This window comes from Sitophilus oryzae, unplaced genomic scaffold, assembly GCF_002938485.1.
Source record: "Sitophilus oryzae breed Bouriz unplaced genomic scaffold, Soryzae_2.0 scaffold_1111_pilon_pilon, whole genome shotgun sequence".
In the NCBI taxonomy this organism is placed as follows: domain Eukaryota; kingdom Metazoa; phylum Arthropoda; class Insecta; order Coleoptera; family Curculionidae; genus Sitophilus; species Sitophilus oryzae.
In genome coordinates this window covers 1,678,491-1,702,359 of record NW_022145740.1, presented here as the reverse complement: position 1 = coordinate 1,702,359, position 23,869 = coordinate 1,678,491, and the positions used below count along the sequence as shown (strand labels likewise).

Sequence of the window (23,869 nt, the reverse complement as noted above, 5' to 3'; positions counted from 1 at the left end):
TCTTACGAGCATAACGGGCGGAGGTCGAGATATTATGGCGCTGTATGTTTCAGTACGTTATTAAGTTTCAATATTTAGGTATTTATTTATTCTGAAAAATTTTCAGAATAATATTTTCAGTTTTTTTAAAAATGTATACAGGGTGTTTTGAAAAATCTGGTCATTGATTAATCACGATCCTGCTTAAAGCCCTTGACGTAAAAAGCCGATTTTTGGAAAACGGATTTACTTTAGGGTGTAGAGGTTCGATAAGAAGGGATTTTTCAAAACTCGAATTTTAAGGGGGTGAAACTACCCTCAAATATTAGAATATTTTTTATTTAAAAGCCGGTGAGTTTTTCGGGAAAACTCTTAAAACACGTATATTTTATTATGTTGTTTTACATATTTTAAGATTTTTTAAAAATATATACAGGGTGCTTCATAAAATATGACCATTGAGTTATCACTATTCTGCTTAAACTGCTTGACGTTTAAAGCTGATTTTTGGCAAACAGATTGACTGTGGGGTTGAGGTTCGATAAGGCGGAGTTTCTCGAATCTCAAATTCCAACAGGGTGAAAACGCCCCTCAAATATTACAATATTTGTTATTTAAAAAACGGTTAGTCTTTCGGGAAAACGCCTAGACACGCATAATTTATTTTGTTTTTTTACATATTTTGAAATTTTTTAAAAAATCGTACACGTTGTTCCAAAAAGTTGAGTAATTGATTAACCACGATTCTGCTTAAACTGCTTGACGTTTAAACTTTATTTTTGGCAAATGTGAGAAAATTTTATCCAGTTTGTATGTTAATGGAAATTTTATTTAATTCGACCCGAACGAAGTTGCGGGTATACGCTAGTTTAAGTGTAAAATTAATTCGAACTCTAGTGTGTAGTTGGTTTACTTATAAAGAATATACTACACATTTTCTTATATTGCTATTTTTTGACCGCAAATGGTAAAATCATAACTAAGAGCTTCTCGCCCGTCGAGTGAGATGCACCCTGTACACTGCTACGCAATTCAGGATCTACGCGGATCGGGGGGCAGGGCGTAGGTATATCGGAATGTATAGGTATAGACGAGTGGCGGAATTTTGGCTTTTTTTATATCGCAATTTCTAAACAGCGCTTATTTGTAAACAACCACCGTTTTTAGAGAGGTATTTTAGATAACAATCGATATTTAGAAATGTTTTGACACCCTGGAAATACTACCACCGAGCACGTCATTGTTGCAACTTGCAACTGCGTTAATACGCCTGGCGATGACCGTCTCATACTCTTTCAGATATTTAGTAGTAAAAGTAAGAAGAGGCTTTATTTTATAGTAGGTGATATTACACTTGAATAAAGTAATTATTACATGTACACAAAGAATTTCTATACTTAATGCAATAATTTGCTAATTTACAAATAAGTATAAGTAGTACTAGAAACAAGATTTTATCTCGAATTGTCTGGAGTGTAGTTATAATCTTAATTTCAACACTAGGTAAATCTTAAATAAAAGATACATTTTCTTAGCTTCTAAGGATAAGGTTTTCTTGAAAAGAAGTATAACTAGATTTGCGGAATGGGGAAACTAGCATATCGTTGGTTCAAGATTAATAATCTTTAAGCCAGTTTAGCTTTTTTTCCGTGCAACTTATAATAGTAAATATAATTAATTTTTTTTAAACCTTAAAAAATAATTTTATTGTTTAAAAATAAAAAAGAATGTTTTTCTTAATCTGGTGCAGTATTACTACTTATAGTTTACTATAAATAAAAATTGGACAAAGTAAAGGATTAAAATACAATAAAAAATTATAGTAAACTATTGCGTATAAAAAAATTGTTATTAAAATAGGATATTGCAACTCACCAATTAGATTAATATTAGATATCCTCTAATAAAAGGCTGAATTTAAATTAATTTTTATGTTACAAATCGACTAGTGGAAACTAACCAAAATCAACCGAACTGCGTAAACATTTCTCAAGTGTCCGGTTGCGGAATTGTGTTCAAATCGATTTCGTGGTAAATTTAGGATTACAAAAATGAGAAAATTCGTCAATGGGTCTTAACGAAAACGAAATACCAGAAATCCGCAACAATAAAACCTACATTTTTTTTAATGTTTGCTAATAATTTTGTGTTAAAAAAACGTTTTCAAATATTTTTTTCAGTATATTCATCGTAATTCTGCCATTTTATGTTTAAAATTAAATACCACTAATCAGACTTGTTGGCGTTTTTAAAAGGATTCAATTCGTTTTATTTTATGTGTATAGGTATGGGATTAGTCGATACAGAATAGAAAAGAACTCAAATAATGGCAGTGTAAGAATGAACTTAAAGGAATATAAAGAATTCAAAAATTAAAAAAAAACTCTTGATGTGTTTCTGGGGTCGAAATATACATATGCATATTTCGACTCCAGAAACATATCAATGAGGTTTTTTTTCAGCAGTTTTTTTTTCAGCAGCTTCTGTAGGCACTCTTTGACCAACTTGGAATTGATGGTTACTGAGTTTATCACTTTTAATACTGCTTGATTTACGGATAAGAATGTGTTCTATTCTATTTGGGAGTAAAATTTTACTCCCAATTTTTTTAATTTTTAAAATTATTTTTTTAAATAAATTATGTATTATCTTATAGAAACGAAATATCCATGCTCTATTACCAAATAAAATATTTCGAATGATTTTTATGAAAATATTGCAAACGTTTTTTTTTAAATAATATAATTTTATAAAAAAATCATACGATGTCCTGCCTTGTGACCCTCGATAGGTTTGGTTTGGTTTGGTTTGGTTGTCCAACAGCCACTTTCTTCTTTCTTATTTTAAATGGGTGTCCCCATTTTTTATTACATACTTAAATTCTCTGTAAAATTCTATGAATATATTGATATTAAACACTCTATACCTAACCGTTTTTGGGAAAAAAAAATATTTAAAATTTTTGGTCGAAAAAAACTACCTGTCAAATGTGTATAGCTTAAAAGTCAAATTTAGTGATTACCACAGCATAAAGAGAGGACATATGACTATCTATTTCAAAAATTAAATTGTTTGAATCACATATAATAATGGCGGTAGCTGTCATCGAATTGTGCAATTAAAAAATTATCATAAATCATTTTTTTCAAATGGAAACCCACTTTATTATTTCGCTAGTGAATTGGTTTTCCAATTCGTTACTTTTTGAGTTTTAAGATTTAGTTTGAAATCGTATATTTTTCTCGATTTTATCTAGTCCTTGGACATTAGGTATTAAACAATCAGACAATTTATTTCCATCTGTCAGAAAACGAATTATTTGAATTTCCTATATTATAAATACTGGCTGCTTAAGAGTTTGAAAAGTGTACTTGTAAAAATATATCTCGTATACAATTTATCGTACTGCAGGTAGTACAACACAATTTTGATGCGACCGTTTGAACGACAGATCGGATGCACTGTTGTCTTTATTAAAATAAAAAAGTTGCTGTCAACTGCCGCCATATTGAAAATATTTTTAATCGATTGATCTCGTTGTAAAACAATAATATGCAAAAATCTCTGATCTAGATATTGTAGTTCTTTAGAAACTTTTAATGCACGCTCTGCCTGGGACACCCTGTATATTATTATAGTTTTTATATTGGGGTATAATGCACTGGAATTCCATTTGCATAAAATCAAGGAATATAAACGCATATAGGTAACTTTGACTGTCCTATTTATAACTTTAACCAATAAACATGCACTAATCCACTTTATCTTTATAATTACAAAATACCCATCTAAACAAGACCAGTGGTTTTTTCCTAGAATAATATTATCGACAGCATCAAAAAGAAAAGGCAAATAAAAATATACATACATACATTCAACACGTACACATAAAAAAACAATTTGAGAAAAAAACTCGTTCTGCGCAGCTGAATAATAATCAATGGCCTAAAGTAATAATTTTACTGGCCAGTCCTAAGCAACGATCTAGGCTCTCTCAAGGTGATCTAACATATTTGTAAGGATAGGCATATTATAATAATAGCTAATACACGACCTTAATGTCCATTCTTCGAGTCGAATACGAATTCTCGATCTCGCTTACGCCGTCTATCTTTGTTGCGGCAAAACTGCATTTCTAATGCGCGACCGGTTGCCGGTATTGAATTTTAATTTATCCTAAAAAAATAACGTTGCATCCCGTCTCTTTGTCAGTCATTCAAGCAGTGGTGCAACGATGTGGAAACATGTGAAAAAAAAACACGTTAGTAGATCATAAGTCGGTAAAAACTTGATATCAAGATAAAAACAGAAAACTTGATATCAAGAAAGTTAGCAGAAATTTAATGTATTAATAGTTAATTTTTATACAAGATGATAAAATGGTATTTTATCGTCCACCGAAAAGATTAATTCACGAGCGATGAAATCGCCAGTGAATTAGTTTCGGGAGACGATAATGCAATTTTATCGTCGTGTATAAAACAATATTTTTTTTCCATAGCGAGTTACGTTTTAAAAAATATTCAGAAATTATTATTTCAAGAAATTTATTACGAGTAGAAAAAATGGGCGCCGGAGGCACGTATAGCCTGATTTTGATATTATTACAAATTTTGTTGCAAATATTATTCCTAATTCGATTCATAAAAAATTATTTGTATAATGTTTTGTATTATCTTTTGTTTGTTTGTTTGTGTACCTTGTTTGTTTACTTTGTTTGTTTAGTTTACCTTTGTCTACAAATTGAAAAAATTTTTGACAATAAAGGCATTTATTTATTTAATGTATCAAAAATATTACACATGTGAAAAAGACATTAGTTTATATTTCCCAAAAATAAAAAGCATACAGAATATTCAGTCTATTGTCATTTTGAGAACATTTTTTCTTCGTTACAGGTGAGAATGGGAAAATATCTTACAGCATCACCTCGGGAGATCCCAATCAAGATTTTCAAATTGCTGAGAATGGTACCATCACCACCAAAAGAGACTTGGACAGAGAAACCATCAGTTTGTATACTTTGGTGGTTACTGCTACTGACAGAGCTGTGGCACCCGAAAAAAGACTGTCATCTACAGTACAAGTGAGTTTCTAATTTTAAATTTTTTTATTGATTTTTAAGGACAAAAAAGGTAGTTTGGTATGATCAACCATCGATTTTATAAAATATCTATAGATGAATACAATATACAATACTTACCAGATAGTGTAGTAAAATTCTCGTTTATAAAAATATATAATAGAAAAAAATATTTAATAGCAATATTTTTGGAAAAAAAATTATGCTCTTTAAGTTCAAGAATTTTTTTAAAAATGCAAAGGTGTCACAAAAATTGATCAGTTAAGAATCTGTTTCACTAGTCCAAAAAAGTAACAAAATAAGCGTTCGGCATTTAACGTTTTATGTAAAACTGACTAGGTATTTTTAAACAAATAAAGGAGGAAATTAAAGATAAAGGAGTATACTATATCCGTATTGTAGCACATCAATCAAGCCTTAATCAAAGCACGTGTGTATTTTATTAAAAGGTTAGGTTTTAGTGAGGTAAAAATCCCACATAACTCGTCTGGCATATAGTAACTGGGAAAACCAGGCGAGTACCTGTTGCAGGTTTCCCCCTTCACCTCTTAAATCTAAAAAAAAAGAGCGACCCGAAAGTACAGCGTAATAAGCTCTTAATCTAAAAAAGAAACAACTAGAACCATGTAGACCTTATTTTGATTAAAAGGCAATACATATTTAATCAAAACATCGCATATTGCTGTGTACACGTTTGATTAAAAAACATTTAACAACAACCCGGACGAACCCATACCCTATCTCGTTTTTTTCTCGAGTATCTTCATCATCTCCAAAGATGTTGCCTGTCTCTGTTGATTCAGTGCGGTCGCTCTAACGCCTTGTACAAATACTGCTGGACCCGTTGTTGACACACCAAACACTCGTCAGTGCCTCAATGAACTGGCACCTTCTGCAGTGTTTACTTTTGCCTCCTTTTAGAACGTTTCGACGTTCGATGATTTTTATTATTATATTTTAAGAGGTATGCCTCGTCTTGACAGTCAATAATATTTATTTTCTTAACGTTGTAGAGTAGATGAACAGCAGTTTTTTTTTGGTATGAACTTAGCTGTTTCCTATTAACTTCGTGGATTAACTTGTTAAAACGTTTGTAACGTTTTCTCCGCGTGAGCTATTTGAGCTAGAGGTGTGTAGTTCGTGAACGAACTAGTTCCAATGAACTATTCCGACCCCGGAATGAAAGGGACTAGTTCCTAAGGACCTATTCCGGGATCGAGACTGTGACCGATATACAGGGTGGTCCGAACTGTATTCCGGAAACTTCCTCAGCATATTCTGTAGATAAAAATAGGTAAAAAAGTTCTTATATGTCCTAAAATGCTTAGTTTCGGAGATACAGGGTGTACAAATTTCATATTTTCTTCGATTTTCTCTAAATAATTTACGAAATAGCATCAATATTTGGATGGAAATTGGTGTCTGGGTGTTTTTTGACATGAAAAATTTGATTTTGATGTCAATATGACTCTTACTTGTAGAAGGCGCCACGTACATATTTTTTAACTGGTTTGAAGAGTAATAACTTTTCGTCCGTACCTGTATAAAACAAGTGAGTAAAAAAATATAAATTGACGATGTTTTTTAGGTAAAAAAGGGCTCTTGGTAAAAACCGCTACGAGTAATGGTTCTCGAGATATTTGGAATCCAAATTGTCAATACCTATCATTATTGACATAAGTATGTTGACTAAACAGTTATTAGACGGAAATCATAAATTTGAAATGTGCAAAAAGTTGAACATGAACTGTTTTATTATCATTTTTTCGTAGATAAATGTATGATTAATTTAAAGAAATAAAAATTTTCCAAATTTATTATTTTAGTCAAATAACTATCTACTCAACGTGTTTATTTTTAGTCAATAATGACATGTCTTGACTATTTCCATTTAAAATATCTTGAGAACTGTTGCTCGTAGCGATTTTTACCAAGAGACATTTTTTACGTAAAAAGTCACGTAAATATATATTTTTCCACTCAGTAGTCTTATACAGGTACGGACGAAAAGTTATTACTCTTCAAAACAGTTAAAGCATATGTAGGTGGCGCCCCCTACATGTAGGAGTCATATTGACATCAAATTCAAATTTTTCATGTTAAAAACCCCCAGGCACGAATTCTCATTCAAATATTTACGTTACTTCAGAAATTATTTTGAAAAAGTCAAAATAAAAATGAAACTTCTACACCCTGTATTTCCGAAACTAAGCATTTTAGCACCTACATTTATACGAACTTTTTTACTTATTTTTATCCGCAGAAAATATGCTGCCGAAGTTTCCGGATAATAATATGCGACGGCGACGGATCGGCCAGCGCGCGTAGCCCGATGGTAGGCAGAGGTGGGAGTACCAGCCGTATGTTATCGGATCCGGATCTAGAGGAACTAAATAAAAGATTAGTTTACGTACGGATCGGCCAGCGCGATTGATGCTAGACATGTAAATGAGGTAAATCCAAAAATTCTCAAACTTTCTGTATATGATAAAATAATATTTTCTCTAACATAGTATTGCCAACTCATTCAATTATTGCTGATAGCTACATATATTTTAGGTACCTACGTTTTGTACCTGCAGCAAAAGAAATAATTTATACACTCTATAATTTCCGATTAGATACACGATTAATACAACAACTTATTTTCTCGTATCAAACGTTTAAACAATTAGTTCCACGTTATTATTTATTCTGTAACACCTTTTCTGTTACACAGTCAATAAAAATGTCTGGCCGTGCATATCTATTAGCCTTTCTCGGTATTCCTTAGGCGACAGACAAGAATAACCACATCACTGATATATTTTTAGCGTCCGTTTGAAACCTTTGGTGTTACAACAGCAAAATAGAACACTAATTCACCGCAGTACACCAAAACACTTTGTTTTTAACACTGGACGCTCGTTCCGCTAACCATAAATTTGAAGCTAACCATCAGTTTTCATCATCTGCTGATGATGCTAAGCTAGTTAACGAAAGGCGCGTCCAGTGTTAAAAGTAAAATGTTTATGGAGATTAGCGCACTTGTAGGGGTAAAGTCTTTTTTATGCTTGTGTATACTAAGTAAGTTATATTTCAAAGTATTTTGGTGTGTTGTGGTGAATTAGTGTTTTATTTTGCCAACAAAAATGTTTATTTAAAAATAATTAAATTAACTAATAAAGTCAACTATACAGATTATACCGCTGAAACTTTCTTTAGGTTTTGTTCTAATTGTTTTAGATTTAATTGATTGTTTATTAATTTTGTTTTTAACTTTTCATTTTTTATTTTTACACAATTATTTATAAATTTCGAATAGTTTTTTAAGTTAACGCAAAAGGCATAAAATATTGTTGCAAAATCCGATGGGCACATAAAATTTTACATTTAAGAAAAAACGTTGCACCAGTGCTGTCTCAATTTTTTAAATACAACGGAGTTACGGGGTGTTTTTCAAAATGTGGATTTTTAACAAATCGCTGTAACTTTTTGCTATGGAAAATTTTGTATTTCTATGAAAATATTTCCAAAGCACCTTTTTACGTAGAATTTAATGGTTTAAGTATAATTTTTTTAAAATTAATAATTTAAGAGTTATCAACAGAAAAATTGATTTTTTATTTGGGACACCCTCTATATTTTTAATCAACTGAAAAGAATTTAAAATTACCTTTTCAAAAATATAGCACACTTGATATTTTGCTTTAATCCCCTTCGAAATACAAAATTTTTAAAAGTTCTCCACTTTTAACTAGTAAGCTTTGGACCACTTATTGATGACATGCCCTTAATGAAACTCGAAAACAATTTTCCAGCAAGACAACGCACCGCCTCTGAACGCTGAAGTTATCAGCAAATTTTTGCAGCCAATTTCAAGAATAATTGAATAGCTAACCAAGATCCCAGCCGTTGGCCGTCGAAGCCGCCTGACTTAGTGCCCATGGATCTAATCCTATGGATATATTTGCGGAAGAATAAAGGTTCCTAATTCTTCCGTATAACCTAGACAAGAATTAGAAATACTTAGAAGTTATGAGAGGGTATCTTTTATCCCCACTGAATTAATGAATTCCGCGAGAAATGTTCAAAAACTGCCCCGTCTGTTCATAACAAGACGGTCGGTATGTCGAACACCTGTAGCAAAATCTCATATCTTAGTTTGCTATTTATTTTTATTAATTTTATTGCTATTAGATATAGTTTAAATGTGTTGATGTTGGTTAAATATATTTTAAATTGTTATAAAATTCTGCATCTCTCACAGCAAATATTATTTTCGTTTTAATTGATGCCTACTTATTTTTTAAAGCAAGCGAATTTTATATACTCTATATCCGAAAAGGAATCGAGCAAAATATCAAGTGTGTTATATTTTTGGAAAGGTAATTTTAAATTCTTTTCAATAAATTAAAAATATACAGGGTGTCCCATATAAAGAATCAAATTTTCTGTTGATAATTCTTAAATTATTAATTTAAAAAAATATATACTTAAACCATTAAATTCTACGTAAAAAGGTGCTTTGGAAATGTTTTCATAAAAATACAAAATTTTCCATAGCAAAAAGTTACAGCGATTTGTTAAAAATGCATATTTTGAAAACACCCCGTAACACCGAAACGGTAACAGATATCGATATGGTTTCAATTCATCATGTTTTTGACAAGAGGTGGGGAGTACCAGCCGTATGGTATCGGATCCGGATCTAGAGGAACTAAATAAAAGACTAGTTTACGTACGAATCGGCCAGCGCGATTGATGCTAGACATGTAAATGAGGTAAATCCAAAAATTCTCAAACTTTCTGTATATGATAAAATAATATTTTCTCTAACATAGTATTGCCAACTCTTTCAATTATTGCTGATAGCTACATATATTTTAGGTACCTACGTTTTGTACCTGCAGCAAAAGAAATAATTTATACACTCTATAATTTCCGATTAGATACACGATTAATACAACAGCTTATTTTCTTGTATCAAACGTTTAAACAATTAGTTCCACGTTATTATTTATTCTGTAACACCTTTTCTGTTACACAGTCAATAAAAATGTCTGGCCGTGCATATCTATTAGCCTTTCTCGGTATTCCTTAGGCGACAGACAAGAATAACCACATCACTGATATATTTTTAGCGTCCGTTTGGAAAACAAAACGCTAAACTACATGGTAAATACGTAAATTATGGTAAGGCGTCAGAATTTCCAATGCAAATATAAACAGAGAAGCGAACACAGCTTTGGAATTATGATGTATCGAGGTTTTAACGCTATAGGATTGAAGATATTTTTTACTCAGCTGATCAGATTTTTTCAGTTTAGTTGATCAGATTTTTCCTATGAGTTCATTCGTCATACTGGTCCAACAAAGAAGCAAAATAAGCGTTCGGCATTTAACGTTTTATGTAAAACTGGCAGGGTATTTTTACACAAATCAAGAAGGAAATTATAGATAAAGGATTATACCATGTCGATATTGTAGCACGTTTGTAGATAACTTCTTTATTTTTAAGATTTTGATGGTGAAACGTTAACAAAACATACCTTATTTTTGGACTAAATCTTCTCGAAAATAAAGAAATAATTTAAAATTCCGTTACAATACCGACAAAGATCGAAGTTTTGTGATTACAGTGATATAAAATTTATATGGTTTTGTCACAAATGGCTCGCTATTTTATGGCAAATGCTGAAGCTCTGCAAACCTTAATCAAGCCTTAATCAAAGCCGGAATTTTGAGTATGGCTTAACATGACAGGATCGGGCTAATCCTTAGGCAGATTTCTGAAATATAATATATATTTCCTTCGTCCACGCTACGACCCCTGAGAGCGACCCGAACAGTACAGGGTAACAGACTCTTAAGAGATTTTTAACAAGAGGTTTCCTCTCGCCGGCTACGCCACTGTAGTCCTTGCGAGTCACGATCCTTGGAAGTTTTGAGGACAAGTGCGTCACGAGCCGTATGTTAATTCAAATCTGATTAGGATAGATTTTGATGAGATGGAAGATTGGATTATTGGAAATGATATCGCCGCGAGAGCAGCATCAGGGGAGATGGCGAGGTCAAAAGACGCAAGTTAAGCCGCGTCTACACTAGCGCTACGGTCTGTAACGATATTTAAGTTAGATTAAAACGCATTTCGGAAAGAGCAGTATATACTTCCATATCCATCGTTTCATTTTTTACTAAGAATTATTGTCATAACAATAAACCATCAATGCAATGCGTACATAGAGAAGAACTATTTATATTTTTATTCCATGCTCAATCTAACACATCGTTTCCAATTCTACCAACAATTCTGAAGTATTTTGAAGATTTGTTACTTATGTTATATGATTTACGGAAATATTTAAGGGTATGCTCCAAATAGAACATGTAGCTTGCGATCCAGAGCCCCGTAGTGACAAATTACGTGCTGTTTTAGGATCTTTATCACACAGTCTGCCGCAAAGGCTTCCTTGATACAGGTTGAGCTTTTTCAGGTGGCACTTGACAGCCATATGCGCTGGAGATCTATTGCACTACGAAGGCCTTATACCTCTGTTCGATTCTCCAGTCTGGTTCTCTTTGATCCAGAGTTTTGTTGCCATTACTGGCTATACATCTGGGTATTTCCCGTACTGGCTTTGATTCTCTACAACCAAGATAGGTTTTTGACCATGCTTGTTTTTCTAATGTGTTTTTGTGGCTTTTTCGTTGCCTTAGATGCCACTATAACCCGGCACTCAAATTAATTTGATTCATATTTTAGAATTATTTAGTGAAAAATTGTTCCATTATTGCACAAGTAAATATTTTTGAAACGTCTTTCTAAGGTTCACAATAATCTCACTCTAATTCAAGTACTGACACAATGTCCCTCCAAATGTGTAACTCACTCCGCATAAAACCAATAATAAAATAAACAAAAAAGATCATAAAATAAACTCAGATACTTAAGCCCAACCAATCTGCAAAAATTCAAATAAATTCAAATATATCAAGTAAAACAGTCAAACGGAAGTGACAAAAGATTTTTATGATAATTATTATGATCCTTCTTTAATTTTTCTTTTCAATGATTTCTCATATTTTGCAAATATAATATTTTATTGTTGATCAATTTCGAGTCGACAGGAACATTACAAGGCATAACATTTATTTATTTTTTTCTATATTTTTTTCAGGTTACCGTGATTATAAAAGACGTAAATGACATGGCTCCGGAGTTTGTCACCTCAAATGAAACAACAGTCACTGAGAACATTGCCAAAAATACAATGGTCATGGCCATAAAGGCAATTGATAGAGATGAAGGTATGACATTAATGATGATATTGATTAACCAACCCAACTAATCGCTTTTTACATCAGCCATGTTGCTAAGCCTTTTAGCTTAGCAACTTAGTTTAGTAGCTCTTCTAAATAACTCATATAACGTCGTGTTCCACACAAAGTATTTATTATTTGATTATTTTTTTTTTAATTTTGCAATATAGCGTTTTTTAGTGTGATCTAACAGTCCTCCCAGTGTTCAAAAAGTCCCCCTAAAAGTAAGGTTTTAGATCACATTAAAAGACGTCTTTTTTGCTCTACTGTAAAATTTTCATAATGTCAGTTAAAAGACTTTGTGTCGAAAACGTCCATAAACACTCCAATATAGAAACTCTTCTAAGTAGCTCATCTAAATAAATGTGTTAGCTCATCCAAACATCTCATCTAACAATATGTTTTAGTAGCTCATCTAAAGAACTAAGCTTAGTTTCCAAAAATTACATTAAACTAAATGTGTTATTCCATTTAAAAATCTTATTTAAACAATACGTCTTAGGGTGGCTGCAACAACATCCGGTCATCCTGCTCGGCTGGTCGTTGCAGCCACCCTTAGTAGCTCATCCAAATAGCTTACGATATCTATTAAATAAAATAAAATAAAAACTGTTTTTACAGGTCGAAATGGTTACATTAGTACTCTCTTTCATCAACCCTGTGTTTTTCTCTGGAGTCAAGTTGATGGTGTACTCAGAGTGGCAGGAACATAGACAGAGAACTTCGGAACAACTACTCCTTACTGATCACAGCGAAAGATCGAGGTGACCCACCCAAAAGTGCCAATATGTCTCTTCTAGTTCGTGTATTGGATGAAAATGATAACAGTCCGGTGTTTGACCCAAAACAGTACAGTGCTAGCATAGCTGAAAACGCTTCTATCGGAGCTATGGTCTTACAGGTACAAAATAATATTTTGGTTTATTTTTATACAAGACGATAAAATGGTATTTTATGAAATCGCGAGTGAATTTATTTCGGAAGTCAATAATTCAATTTTATTGTCGTGTATAAAACAATAGTTTTTTCCATAGCGAGTTACGTTTTAAAAAATATTCAGAAATTATTATTTCAAGGAATTTAATACGAGTAGAAAAAATATTGTGCTGGGTTGGCGTTGGTTTCTATATAATTTGACAAATAAATAAAGCTGTCTCTTTAGTTGTCAGTTTTGAGTCAATATTTTTTAATTTCTCTTTCATTAATGTCGATTGCTAATTGGTGGGCCAGAAATGGCTCAAAACGATAAACAAATTACCAACAGATATTCAGGCTGAGGCGACAAACGCCATATCCAAAGTACTTCGCCATATCCGAATAACTTATGAAAAGGAATACAAAAATTTTCAAAAATGGAAGCAATTAAAAAACGTGCGAGAAGAAATGAAGTTTTTAACCTATCTTCGCTATTAAAGTATCATTTAATTTACACCCTTGCTGTTAAAGTACTATTTTATTTACTATTTTTGATAGATATAAAGCAATTTTAACAGTTGCTGTGGAAAAAAAATTAAAACTCTTATTCTATTTTAAATTAATGTTTCAGGTATCAGCAACTGACGTAGACGATGGCCTAAATGGTCGTGTTCGTTACTCCATCAGCCAAGGCGACGCCAATAGGGATTTCAGCATAGCAGAAGACACTGGAGTGGTGAGAGTTGCCAAAAACCTGAACTACGAACGAAGATCCAAGTATGTTTTGACAGTAAAGGCTGAAGACTGTGCTGGTGACGTCAACGAAGGAGTCGTTCGGTCTGATACAGCTGAAATCACTATTTTGGTATAAAAACGATAAAAATTAAAAAAAAAATGTTTCTATTAATTTATTTTTTCACTAAAAAGGTGTCGGACATAAACGATAATCCGCCAACGTTTCTGGATTCTCCGTATTTGGCGTATGTCATGGAAAATGTCATTCCACCCAACGGAGGATATGTCATCACAGTTCAAGCTTATGACGCTGATACTCCACCATTCAATAATCTGGTCAGGTAAGTGTAGGATTAGACAGAAAAAGTGTTTTAGTGTTTGATTTTAATGAGATTTTTGGGTGTATGATAAAATTTGTCTCAAAATATAGCTTTGTTTAATTGTAAAAATGTTAATACAAGTTAAATACTATAGTTACGACAGTTAAATATTCAAAGAAGTTAAGATCATAAGAAGAAAAGAAAAATGTAAGTCGTAAAGAGTTTATAAATATATCCCTTGCCCTAAAATAACTGTATTATTGGACTTGAATCTATCTGTCTATCTAGTCATTTGAATTACAATTACACAGGGATACAGGGTGAATCTTAAATAAGTGCTAAAAATATTATTTAAACAATACGTCTTAGGGTGGCTGCAACAACATCCGGTCATCCTGCTCGGCTGGTCGTTGCAGCCACCCTTAGTAGCTCATCCAAATAGCTTACGATATCTATTAAATAAAATAAAATAAAAACTGTTTTTACAGGTCGAAATGGTTACATTGAGTACTCTCTTTCATCCAACCCTGTGTTTTCTCTGGGTCAAGTTGATGGTGTACTCAGAGTGGCAGGTAACATAGACAGAGAACTTCGGAACAACTACTCCTTACTGATCACAGCGAAAGATCGAGGAGACCCACCCAAAAGTGCCAATATGTCTCTTCTAGTTCGAGTATTGGACGAAAATGACAACAGTCCGGTGTTTGACCCAAAACAGTACAGTGCTAGCATAGCTGAAAACGCTTCTATCGGAGCTATGGTCTTACAGGTACAAAATAATATTTTGGTTTATTTTTTATACAAGACGATAAAATGGTATTTTATGAAATCGCGAGTGAATTTATTTCGGAAGTCGATAATTCAATTTTATCGTCGTGTATAAAACAATATCTTTTTCCATAGCGAGTTACGTTTTAAAAAATAGTCAGAAATTATTATTTCAAGGAATTTATTACGAGTAGAAAAAATATTGTGCTGGGTTGGCATTGGTTTCTATGAAATTGGACAAATAAATAAAGCTGTCTCTTTAGTTGTCAGTTTTGAGTCAATATTTTTTAATTCTCTTTCGTGTCGATTGCTAATTGAATTGGAGCCAGAAATGGCTCAAAACGAAATAAGTAAATTACCAACAGATATTCAGGCTGAGGCGACAAACGCCATATCCGAATAACTTATGAAAAGGAATACAAAAATTTTCAAAAATGGAAGCAAATTAAAAAACGAGCGAGAAGAAATAAAGTTTTTAACCTATCCTCGCTGTTAAAGTATCATTTAATTTACACTTTTGCTGTTAAAGTACTATTTTATCTACTATTTTTGATAGATATAAAGCAATTTAACAGTTGCTGTGGAAAAAAAATTAAAACTCTTATTCTATTTTAAATTAATGTTTCAGGTATCAGCAACTGACGTAGACGATGGCCTAAATGGCCGTGTTCGTTACTCCATCAGCCAAGGCGACGCCAATAGGGATTTCAGCATAGCCGAAGACACTGGAGTGGTTAGAGTTGCCAAAAACCTGAACTACGAACGAAGATCCAAGTATGTTTTGACAGTAAAAGCAGAAGACTGTGCTGGTGACGTCAACGAAGGAGTCGTTCGGTCTGATACAGCTGAAATCACTATTTTGGTATAAAAACGATAAAAATTTAAAAAAAAATGTTTCTATTAATTTATTTTTTCACTAAAAAGGTGTCGGATATAAACGATAATCCGCCAACGTTCCTGGATTCTCCGTATTTGGCGTATGTCATGGAAAATGTCATTCCACCTAATGGAGGTTATGTCATCACAGTTCAAGCTTATGACGCTGACACTCCACCATTCAATAATCTGGTCAGGTAAGTGTAGGATTAGACAGAAAAAATGTTTTGATGTTTGATTTTAATGAGATTTTTTGGTGTATGATAAAATTTGTCTCAAAATATAGCTTTGTTTAATTGTATAAATGAAGTTAAATACTATAGTTACGACAGTTAAATATTCAAAGAAGTTAAGATCATAAGAAGGAAAGAAAAATGTAAGTCGTAAAGAGTTTATAAATATATTCCTTGCTTTAAAATAATTGTATTATTGGACTTGAATCTATCTGTATTTCTAGCCATTTGAATTAGAATTACACAGGGATACAGGGTGAATCTTAAATAAGTGCAAATATGTTTAGGGCTTGTAGATCTCGATAAAAGAAACATACTGTCTCTGTACCTTTCGTCAGATAAGTCCAAAATATCCGGGATATTATGTTTTTGAACTAGAAATTATAAATAATATTTCATTTTTTTTCGAGAAATTGCAAATGTTAAAAAAAATCGCGGGAAAAAGCTCATAGACGTGTTTCTGTGATCGAAATATACAACCCCTAAAAATATATGCATTTATTTAAGGCTCGCCCTGTATCAATTATTTATATTTCTTGAATAAAGTTCAAAAAAATCTCATGACAAGATCCTATTACAAAAATTATGCATAATATTATAAACTATGATTCACCAATCTTTGTTGAGATTTTATTTTAATGAATATTAGTTTTTGCGAATCACATGACACACTTTCAACATTCAAAATATAACTAAAATAACTAATGAACTGTCGCTAAATGGTACTAGATGCTGACGCGACCTTAATCAAATTCTCTCTCATATCTTTAAAATATTATGTTATTTAATATTATATATTTATTTCAGATATTTTATAAAAGAAGGCGACACTGACATTTTCCGTATCAACGCTTCAACTGGAGATATATCTCTGTTACGAGCTTTAGATAGAGAAATACAGGATGAATATACGCTTAGTTTAGTTGCTATGGATACCGGTAAGTACCAATAAATCTACTATAAAATTATTTATGACAACATATTTCCAACAGTAGAAACTAAATTTAATTATTACACGGAAAAGCCAGGCCTGCCGATCCGGTCTTCGGACCCGGCCTTCGGATGAAATCTTTGCGTTTATGAGCAAGACCATGTCTTTGGCAGGCCAAGCCTTTGGCGGACTAAGCCCGTAGGAGGCCAAGTCCGCGGACTTCGCTTTTGAGTTTAGATTTGTGTGGGAAAACGAACGAAAGGTAAAGTCCGCGAACTTAATACATATTTTTATAGGAGATTGAACGGTCTTCAAAAAAGATTTGATATGAATTTTCATTTAACCGACTCGAATCGTTTGAATGTTATTGAAGGCTAAAGTTCAACTTCAAATCGTATATGATAACAATTTTTTATATTTTATCACGAAATAGCTCAAAACATAAAATATCAAATTTTATCAATAAATAATAGCTCAAAAACATAAAATATGATATTTAATGATTCAGAGTCTTTATTTCATGATAAAATATATAAAATTGTGGAAGGTATCATCACAGATTATACAGATTATAAACTTTGTTTTTTCTTTATTGTTTTTCGTGGTTCCAATTTTCGGAATCGGGCACTAGTTGGGTTACTAGTTTGCGCACATAGCACGCCCACTTATGGCCTCTAAAATTATGCATAGCGCCTGACCGGCACAGTTCTTAGAGAGATATCGGAAAACCGAATAGCGTCATGCAGTGTTTACACGTACCTTATCATGGCTACGATATGCGCGAGTCAATTTTTAACGCAATACCCGCTAATAACGTTACCGCCAGAGGTAATTTGCGGATCAATTACACCAAGCTCTATTTCTAAATAACGTTTAAAAATTGCTTAAATGGGCGTGTGCGGGTATTTGACAACCGAGATCTTTTATTTTAGGTTATGTTTGAATTGTTTTGAATTATTACTTTAGTTTTATTAGGTAATTTGATATTTAAGTAGCTGGGATTAGTTTTAATTAAATACATATGGCCCAAAATATGGATTCCACCTCTTCCAATATTAAAGAACCTATAAAGAGGCTTAGGTTTACAACAGATGACCACTTAGCCCTTCTAAAAGAATTTGTTGCTTGTTGCCCTAAACCCACTGGCAGACGTTGAACAATAAAGCACTGGAAATAAACATTTTAGCCCTTTAGTTTTAAAATACCTAGTAAACAAAACAACTTCAAAGTTTTAAACTCAAAGTTAGGTTAAGTTTAAATAGCGGACGCGACGCGAACAGAATTCTTTCCAATCCGATAACTATAAATGAAGGGAATTAATACCAACTCACGTAAAGGAAATAACACCTGGCCTTATTAACGTCCATGCACGCTATTCGGTTTAGCGATATCTCTCTATTACGCTGTTTATTGTTATTTTTGCGAGTTTATTTTTGCGCACAGAAAATTTTACTCATTTGCACATCGTCATAAAAAACAATTTTTGTACCACGGATTAGGGATAAGATTTTTATCTGTATACATATAGTATACCTAATCTGTGGTATCATATACGATTTAAGTTGAACTTTAACCTTCAATAACTTACAAACGAGTCGATTAAATAAAAATTCATATCAGACCTTTTTTGAAGACCGTTCAATTTCCTGTATGAATATATATTGATTTTTACAAAATGATCTGTTAGAACATTTAAATTGGAAATAGAAAATCACGATGAGACACATATTTTTTTCATCATCCTCAACTATATTTTTACGGTAACTAAAAAGAAAGAAAATATTTTTTTTTGGTGCTCTCTCTCTTTGGTCCGTTTCCCTGAAGAGGGATTAGTGACTATGATGTTCCTGTAGCGGTTTTTATCGTATTGTGCCAGTCCGCTCTGTTTTGAGCCATGCTGACGGTTTCATGAAGGCCTTGGCCGATTAGGTCTTTAGTTTGATCAACCCATCTCTTGGGTGATCTTCCTCGTGGTCGCTTTCCCTCTACCTTTCCCTCGACTATTAGCAGCTGCAGTGAGTCCGTTCTTCTAGCAATGTGACCAATATATGTCAGAAAACATCGGTTTATTTTTTTTTTTTGAGGCTGAGTTGTGAGTTTAGTTCTTGGAGAACTGACTTATTCGTACGATGGGCTGTCCAAGGTATACGTAGCAGACGTCTATATGCCCACATTTCAAAAGCATCTATTCGCCTGGTATCGCTTTTCTTCAGCGTTCATGTTTCCGCCCCATACGTAGCAATCGGGAAAACAAGCGAGTTCAGCAGTCTTAGTTTGGTGTTCTTAGTGATGGCTGTATCTTTCCATATCTTAGTTAATTTAGTTACGGCTGTTCTAGCCAGCGCAATTCTACGTCTTATTTCGCCTTCGCATGAGCCGCTGTTGTCGATTAGCGATCCCAGATATAAGTATTTATTAACCACCTTAAATCCAGCTATGTTTCCCACGTGAGGTTGGTTGTTGTTTTGTCGGTCCACAATCATGACAGTAGTTTTGTTAGGATTAAGTTTTAGCCCAAATTCTGTACTAGTTTCTTGGAGACGTTGCATAATAAATTCCATTTCTTCCACACTTGATGTTATGATTAGTGTATCGTCGGCATATCTTAGATTATTGATTTTCCTTCCCCCCACAGATACTCCACCTTGCCAGTTATCGAGAATATCACGCATTATGTACTCGGTATAAATATTGAACAATAGGGGTGAGAGAACACACCCCTGCCTGACACCCTTCATTGCTTGAAATCTATTTGATGTGACATCATTAATTCTTATAAGTCCGTAATTATGTTGGTATAGTTGTCGGATAAGTAGAATAAGGTGATCAGGAACCCCCATTTCCTTGAGTATTTGCCAAAGTTTTTGCCACTTGACTAGATCGAAGGCCTTAGAATAGTCGATAAAACAGAGATACATTTCTATGTTGAATTCTCGCGCTTTTTCTATTAACTGTCGTACGTTCCCTATCTGTTCTCTGGTACCCTTACCAGGCATAAAGCCAGTTTGTTCTTCTGCAATCTGTGGTAGTAGATATGGCCTGAGTCTGTTGTTAATAATCTGCAGGAGAATTTTGCATGCATGAGGAATTAAAGCAATCATTCGATAGTTATTGCAGTCTGCCGGATTACCCTTTTTATATAGTGGTATATATAGCGAGCTGCACCAGTCGTCTGGCCAAATTCCCGTCTTCCAAATCAGATTGCATATGAAATGAATAACATCAATTACCGGTTGCCCTATTGACTTTAATATCTCAGCAGCTACACCATCTATACCTGGGGCTTTATTTTTTTGAGACGATTTAGGGCGTGTTCAACTTCTGATTTAAGGATCTCCGGTTCATGTTCGAATTGGTTGGGACGATTAATATTATTAGAAGATTCACCATCTTCGTAAAGCTTTGTGCAGTACTTTCGCCAGACTTCAGCAATACCATCCGGATCAGTAATCTTTCGACCATTTTCATCCTGTATAATTTGTGTACGTAGTTGAAACTCACGAGAGAGATTTTTTACCTTATTGAATAGCTCTCTAGATTCGTTAGTTGCCGAGTGTCTTTCCAATTCTGTGCAAATCTCGTGGACGTGCGTGTTTTTATCCTGTCTACAGCTGTTTTTTATTTCTTTATTGATGTTTCTTAGTTTGTGTTCTTTGTCAAATGTTGTTGATATGACTTTCATCTTTTTTCAAGCAAATTGATCGTATTATTCGACATCCAAGTTTTGGACTTTAATTTTTTTTGGTGCACTCTACTGTATATCACTATTATTATAGGTATTATTATAGACAAATACTATTTGTAGAAACTGACAACACCGATACGACGTTAACATCTAAATATAATAGAGCGAAACGTCACCGGTGGGCACGATTACCGCGAACACGACGTCAAATTGCGCCGCTAGATGGAGCGACGGCGCGGAGGGGTCGCGATCTTTCGCCACAAGAGCAAGTGCAAAGGTGTGCGTCGACCGATTAGTTCCAGTTTTGAGCGAAAATTTAAATGCAACGAGACGATGAGCACCGTTACTCTATAATGGTCGGATTGGGCGACCGATCGCGGGGTCAACACTAACGAGAGAAGACCCCAGGGCAAAAGACGCAGCATTTTTCATATTTATAATTAAACCAGATTCAGAAAGATGATTAGTAGTGTGATTTATTAAAAATTAGTCTTCATCTCTCTAGAATTGTCTATTATACGAGAAAAAACGAAATTCTATTTTGGCAAAAGTTCGTTAAAAACACTCTGTGGAATGATTTAACAAAGTAACGAATTTAAAACCCACTTTGTGATCAAGGTGCATCATATTTTTCGATATCTAGATTTTCGTCAAAACTCAATACATAACTATTATTCTATCTTCTTCTTTTTTCCTATGCGAGCTCTAGCTTAAGCAAGGGATCGGCCCGAATCAAAAGCTCAATCAAGAATATCTCGCAGGCATCTCCGATCTGTGTTCGCGAAACCGACGAGACAGTATCCTTGGAGGAAGCGGCCGCTGATTGGATGTTGAACCTTGAGGGTGCAAAGGTGCCATGTTAACTTCGGTGTCAGTTTCATTTCCCTTTTTTAATTTCAACGTTTTATTCTTTGCTGGGAACTGAATAAAGACACTTTGATGTATACATCCTTTCGTTGTTATAAATTATGGTTCTAAACTGTTGACTGAAAAACTTCAGTTTTGAATGAGAATAAATTAAAACAAATAAAAAAAATGTATGGTGTTGTTCAAAAGTGTGATTTATGTTTACCAGATGGAACGTAGTTTTGTTTGTCGAAGATATTTTTTTTTCAAACGTCACAAAAGTATTAATTTTTGCGACGTCATTAACAATACCGTGTGTTGCATCGTCGAACGGGACATAGGAAATCCCATGTAAATTTTAATAGGGTCAATTATTGGCTTCCCTAATTATTTTAGAGAATAATTCTATTTAGGTTTATTGAAGAGCACTAAAACCCACATTCAAAAGAATAACTTTAGATATTTTTGATTAACTCGTTTACGAGTTATCGCCGATTTCTTTTTAAATATTTCTCCTTTCTTATGGCCCTGTATTTACTTATGAGCACCAGTCAAGGTAAAAGATAACTGTCCAATGAAGTTGTAATTTCAGAAATTTACCTATTTAGTGTATTATTATTGTTGAAAACTCATTCCTACATCGGAAATCTTAAAGATGTATTTATAAATACAAATTAATATGAATTAAAGTAAAATAAAGTAATCAATTACACGGTTAATTATAGTATTATTACAATATTTAATAACCTATTAATTTAGGTACTATTAAATCGTTAGAACTTTAGGATTTAAGAAGATGTTCAAATATTCCTCCATCGACTACTAGACAATAACCCAGGCGATCATAAAATTCTCTTCTTACATTCGCTAGTTGGTAAACTGAAATTCTATTGCATTCGGCAGAAATAGCATTTTTTAACTCGTCTAGATTTGGGTATTTTTTATCCTTGTATATCCTGTTTTTTAAATGGCCCCAGAGAAAGAAATCATATGGCGAAATATCAGAAGACCTTGCTGGCCAATTTACTGTATGATTTAGGCCAATAACGTTTCCGTTAAAACTATTGTCTAAATATTCCCGACCAGCCAGGGTACTATGTGCCGGGCAGCCATCCATTTGATACCATACTTCCTGATTTTCCCTAGCGGCATCCTATAAAGCACGTAAAATATGATTTTCGAGTAGTTCCAAATAATATTCTGCATTTAAATTTCGCGTAAGAAATAATGACCCGTTAATATTGTGTCCGAATATCCCTGCCCAAACATTTACTTTCTGTGGATATTGCGTCCTTGTTTCGACAAACCTGTGTTGGTTTTCTTTGTTCCAATATCGATAATTTTGAACATTAGGTTCATTATTTAAGGTAAACGTGCATTCGTCAGTGAAACATATGTTTTTTAAAAATTCCCTTTCCGTGTTTGCTCTTTCCATCATATCAAAACAAAACGCCTGCCGCCGTATTTCGTCCCCATCTCGTAGCTCTTGGTGCTTTTCATATTTGAAGGAATAGTATTAATGTCGTTTCAAAATTCGAAACACTGTAGTGTGATCTATTCCTATTTCATCCTCAAGATTCCTTGTGCTGATCTTTCGATCGTTCTCTTCCACGTACAATAAAACTTCCAAGTCGGTATCATTTCTTGCATCTTCTCTTTGTCACCACAATACACCAAAACACTTTTACTTTTACACTGGACGCGCGTTTCGCTAACCATGTTAGCATCATCAGCAGATGATTATAAACTTTATTATTTATAAAAAGCTACTATTGATTCTGTAACGAAAAAAATAAACAATTTGCAAAGTGCTTTCCGAAAGGAACTTAAAAAGCGCAAAAATCAAAGCGTTCAGGTGAAGTTTTTTTGTATTTTTCTTTGATATTAAGGGCTTAACCATCTTCAAAAGTTTATTAAAACATGTGTCATTCATTCTGAGATAGTTTTTGAGGTCATATGTTGCACTAGTTCTTAATTTTTCCACTTCTCATGAGATAATGTATCCCGTTGTAACAACCAATCTGTCACCCAGAAACACTTTTTGTCTTTGTAATTGGCTCTTGCAATAACAAAAGCACGAGAAGTGTATCTTTTGTATTTAAAAACATTTTTCGCTTCAATATATCATTCAATTAAAGTGACGATATGTTTTTGTGTGTGGTGAAAGCACAGTTTTCCTTCAGTTCAAAAAACTGA

At 33.3% G+C, this 23,869-nt stretch overlaps 1 protein-coding gene across 1 annotated transcript in view; it reads left to right on the top strand.

Moving 5' to 3' along the window:
* The window catches only part of LOC115881555 (cadherin-related tumor suppressor), a 136,867-nt gene that overhangs the window by 51,168 nt on the left and 61,830 nt on the right, over positions 1-23,869 (top strand). The window contains 6 exon segments of the mRNA XM_030899097.1: positions 4,878-5,065; positions 12,223-12,352; positions 14,823-15,103; positions 15,731-15,964; positions 16,027-16,175; positions 17,019-17,149. Of these exon segments, the coding sequence (XP_030754957.1) occupies positions 4,878-5,065; positions 12,223-12,352; positions 14,823-15,103; positions 15,731-15,964; positions 16,027-16,175; positions 17,019-17,149 (1,113 nt within the window).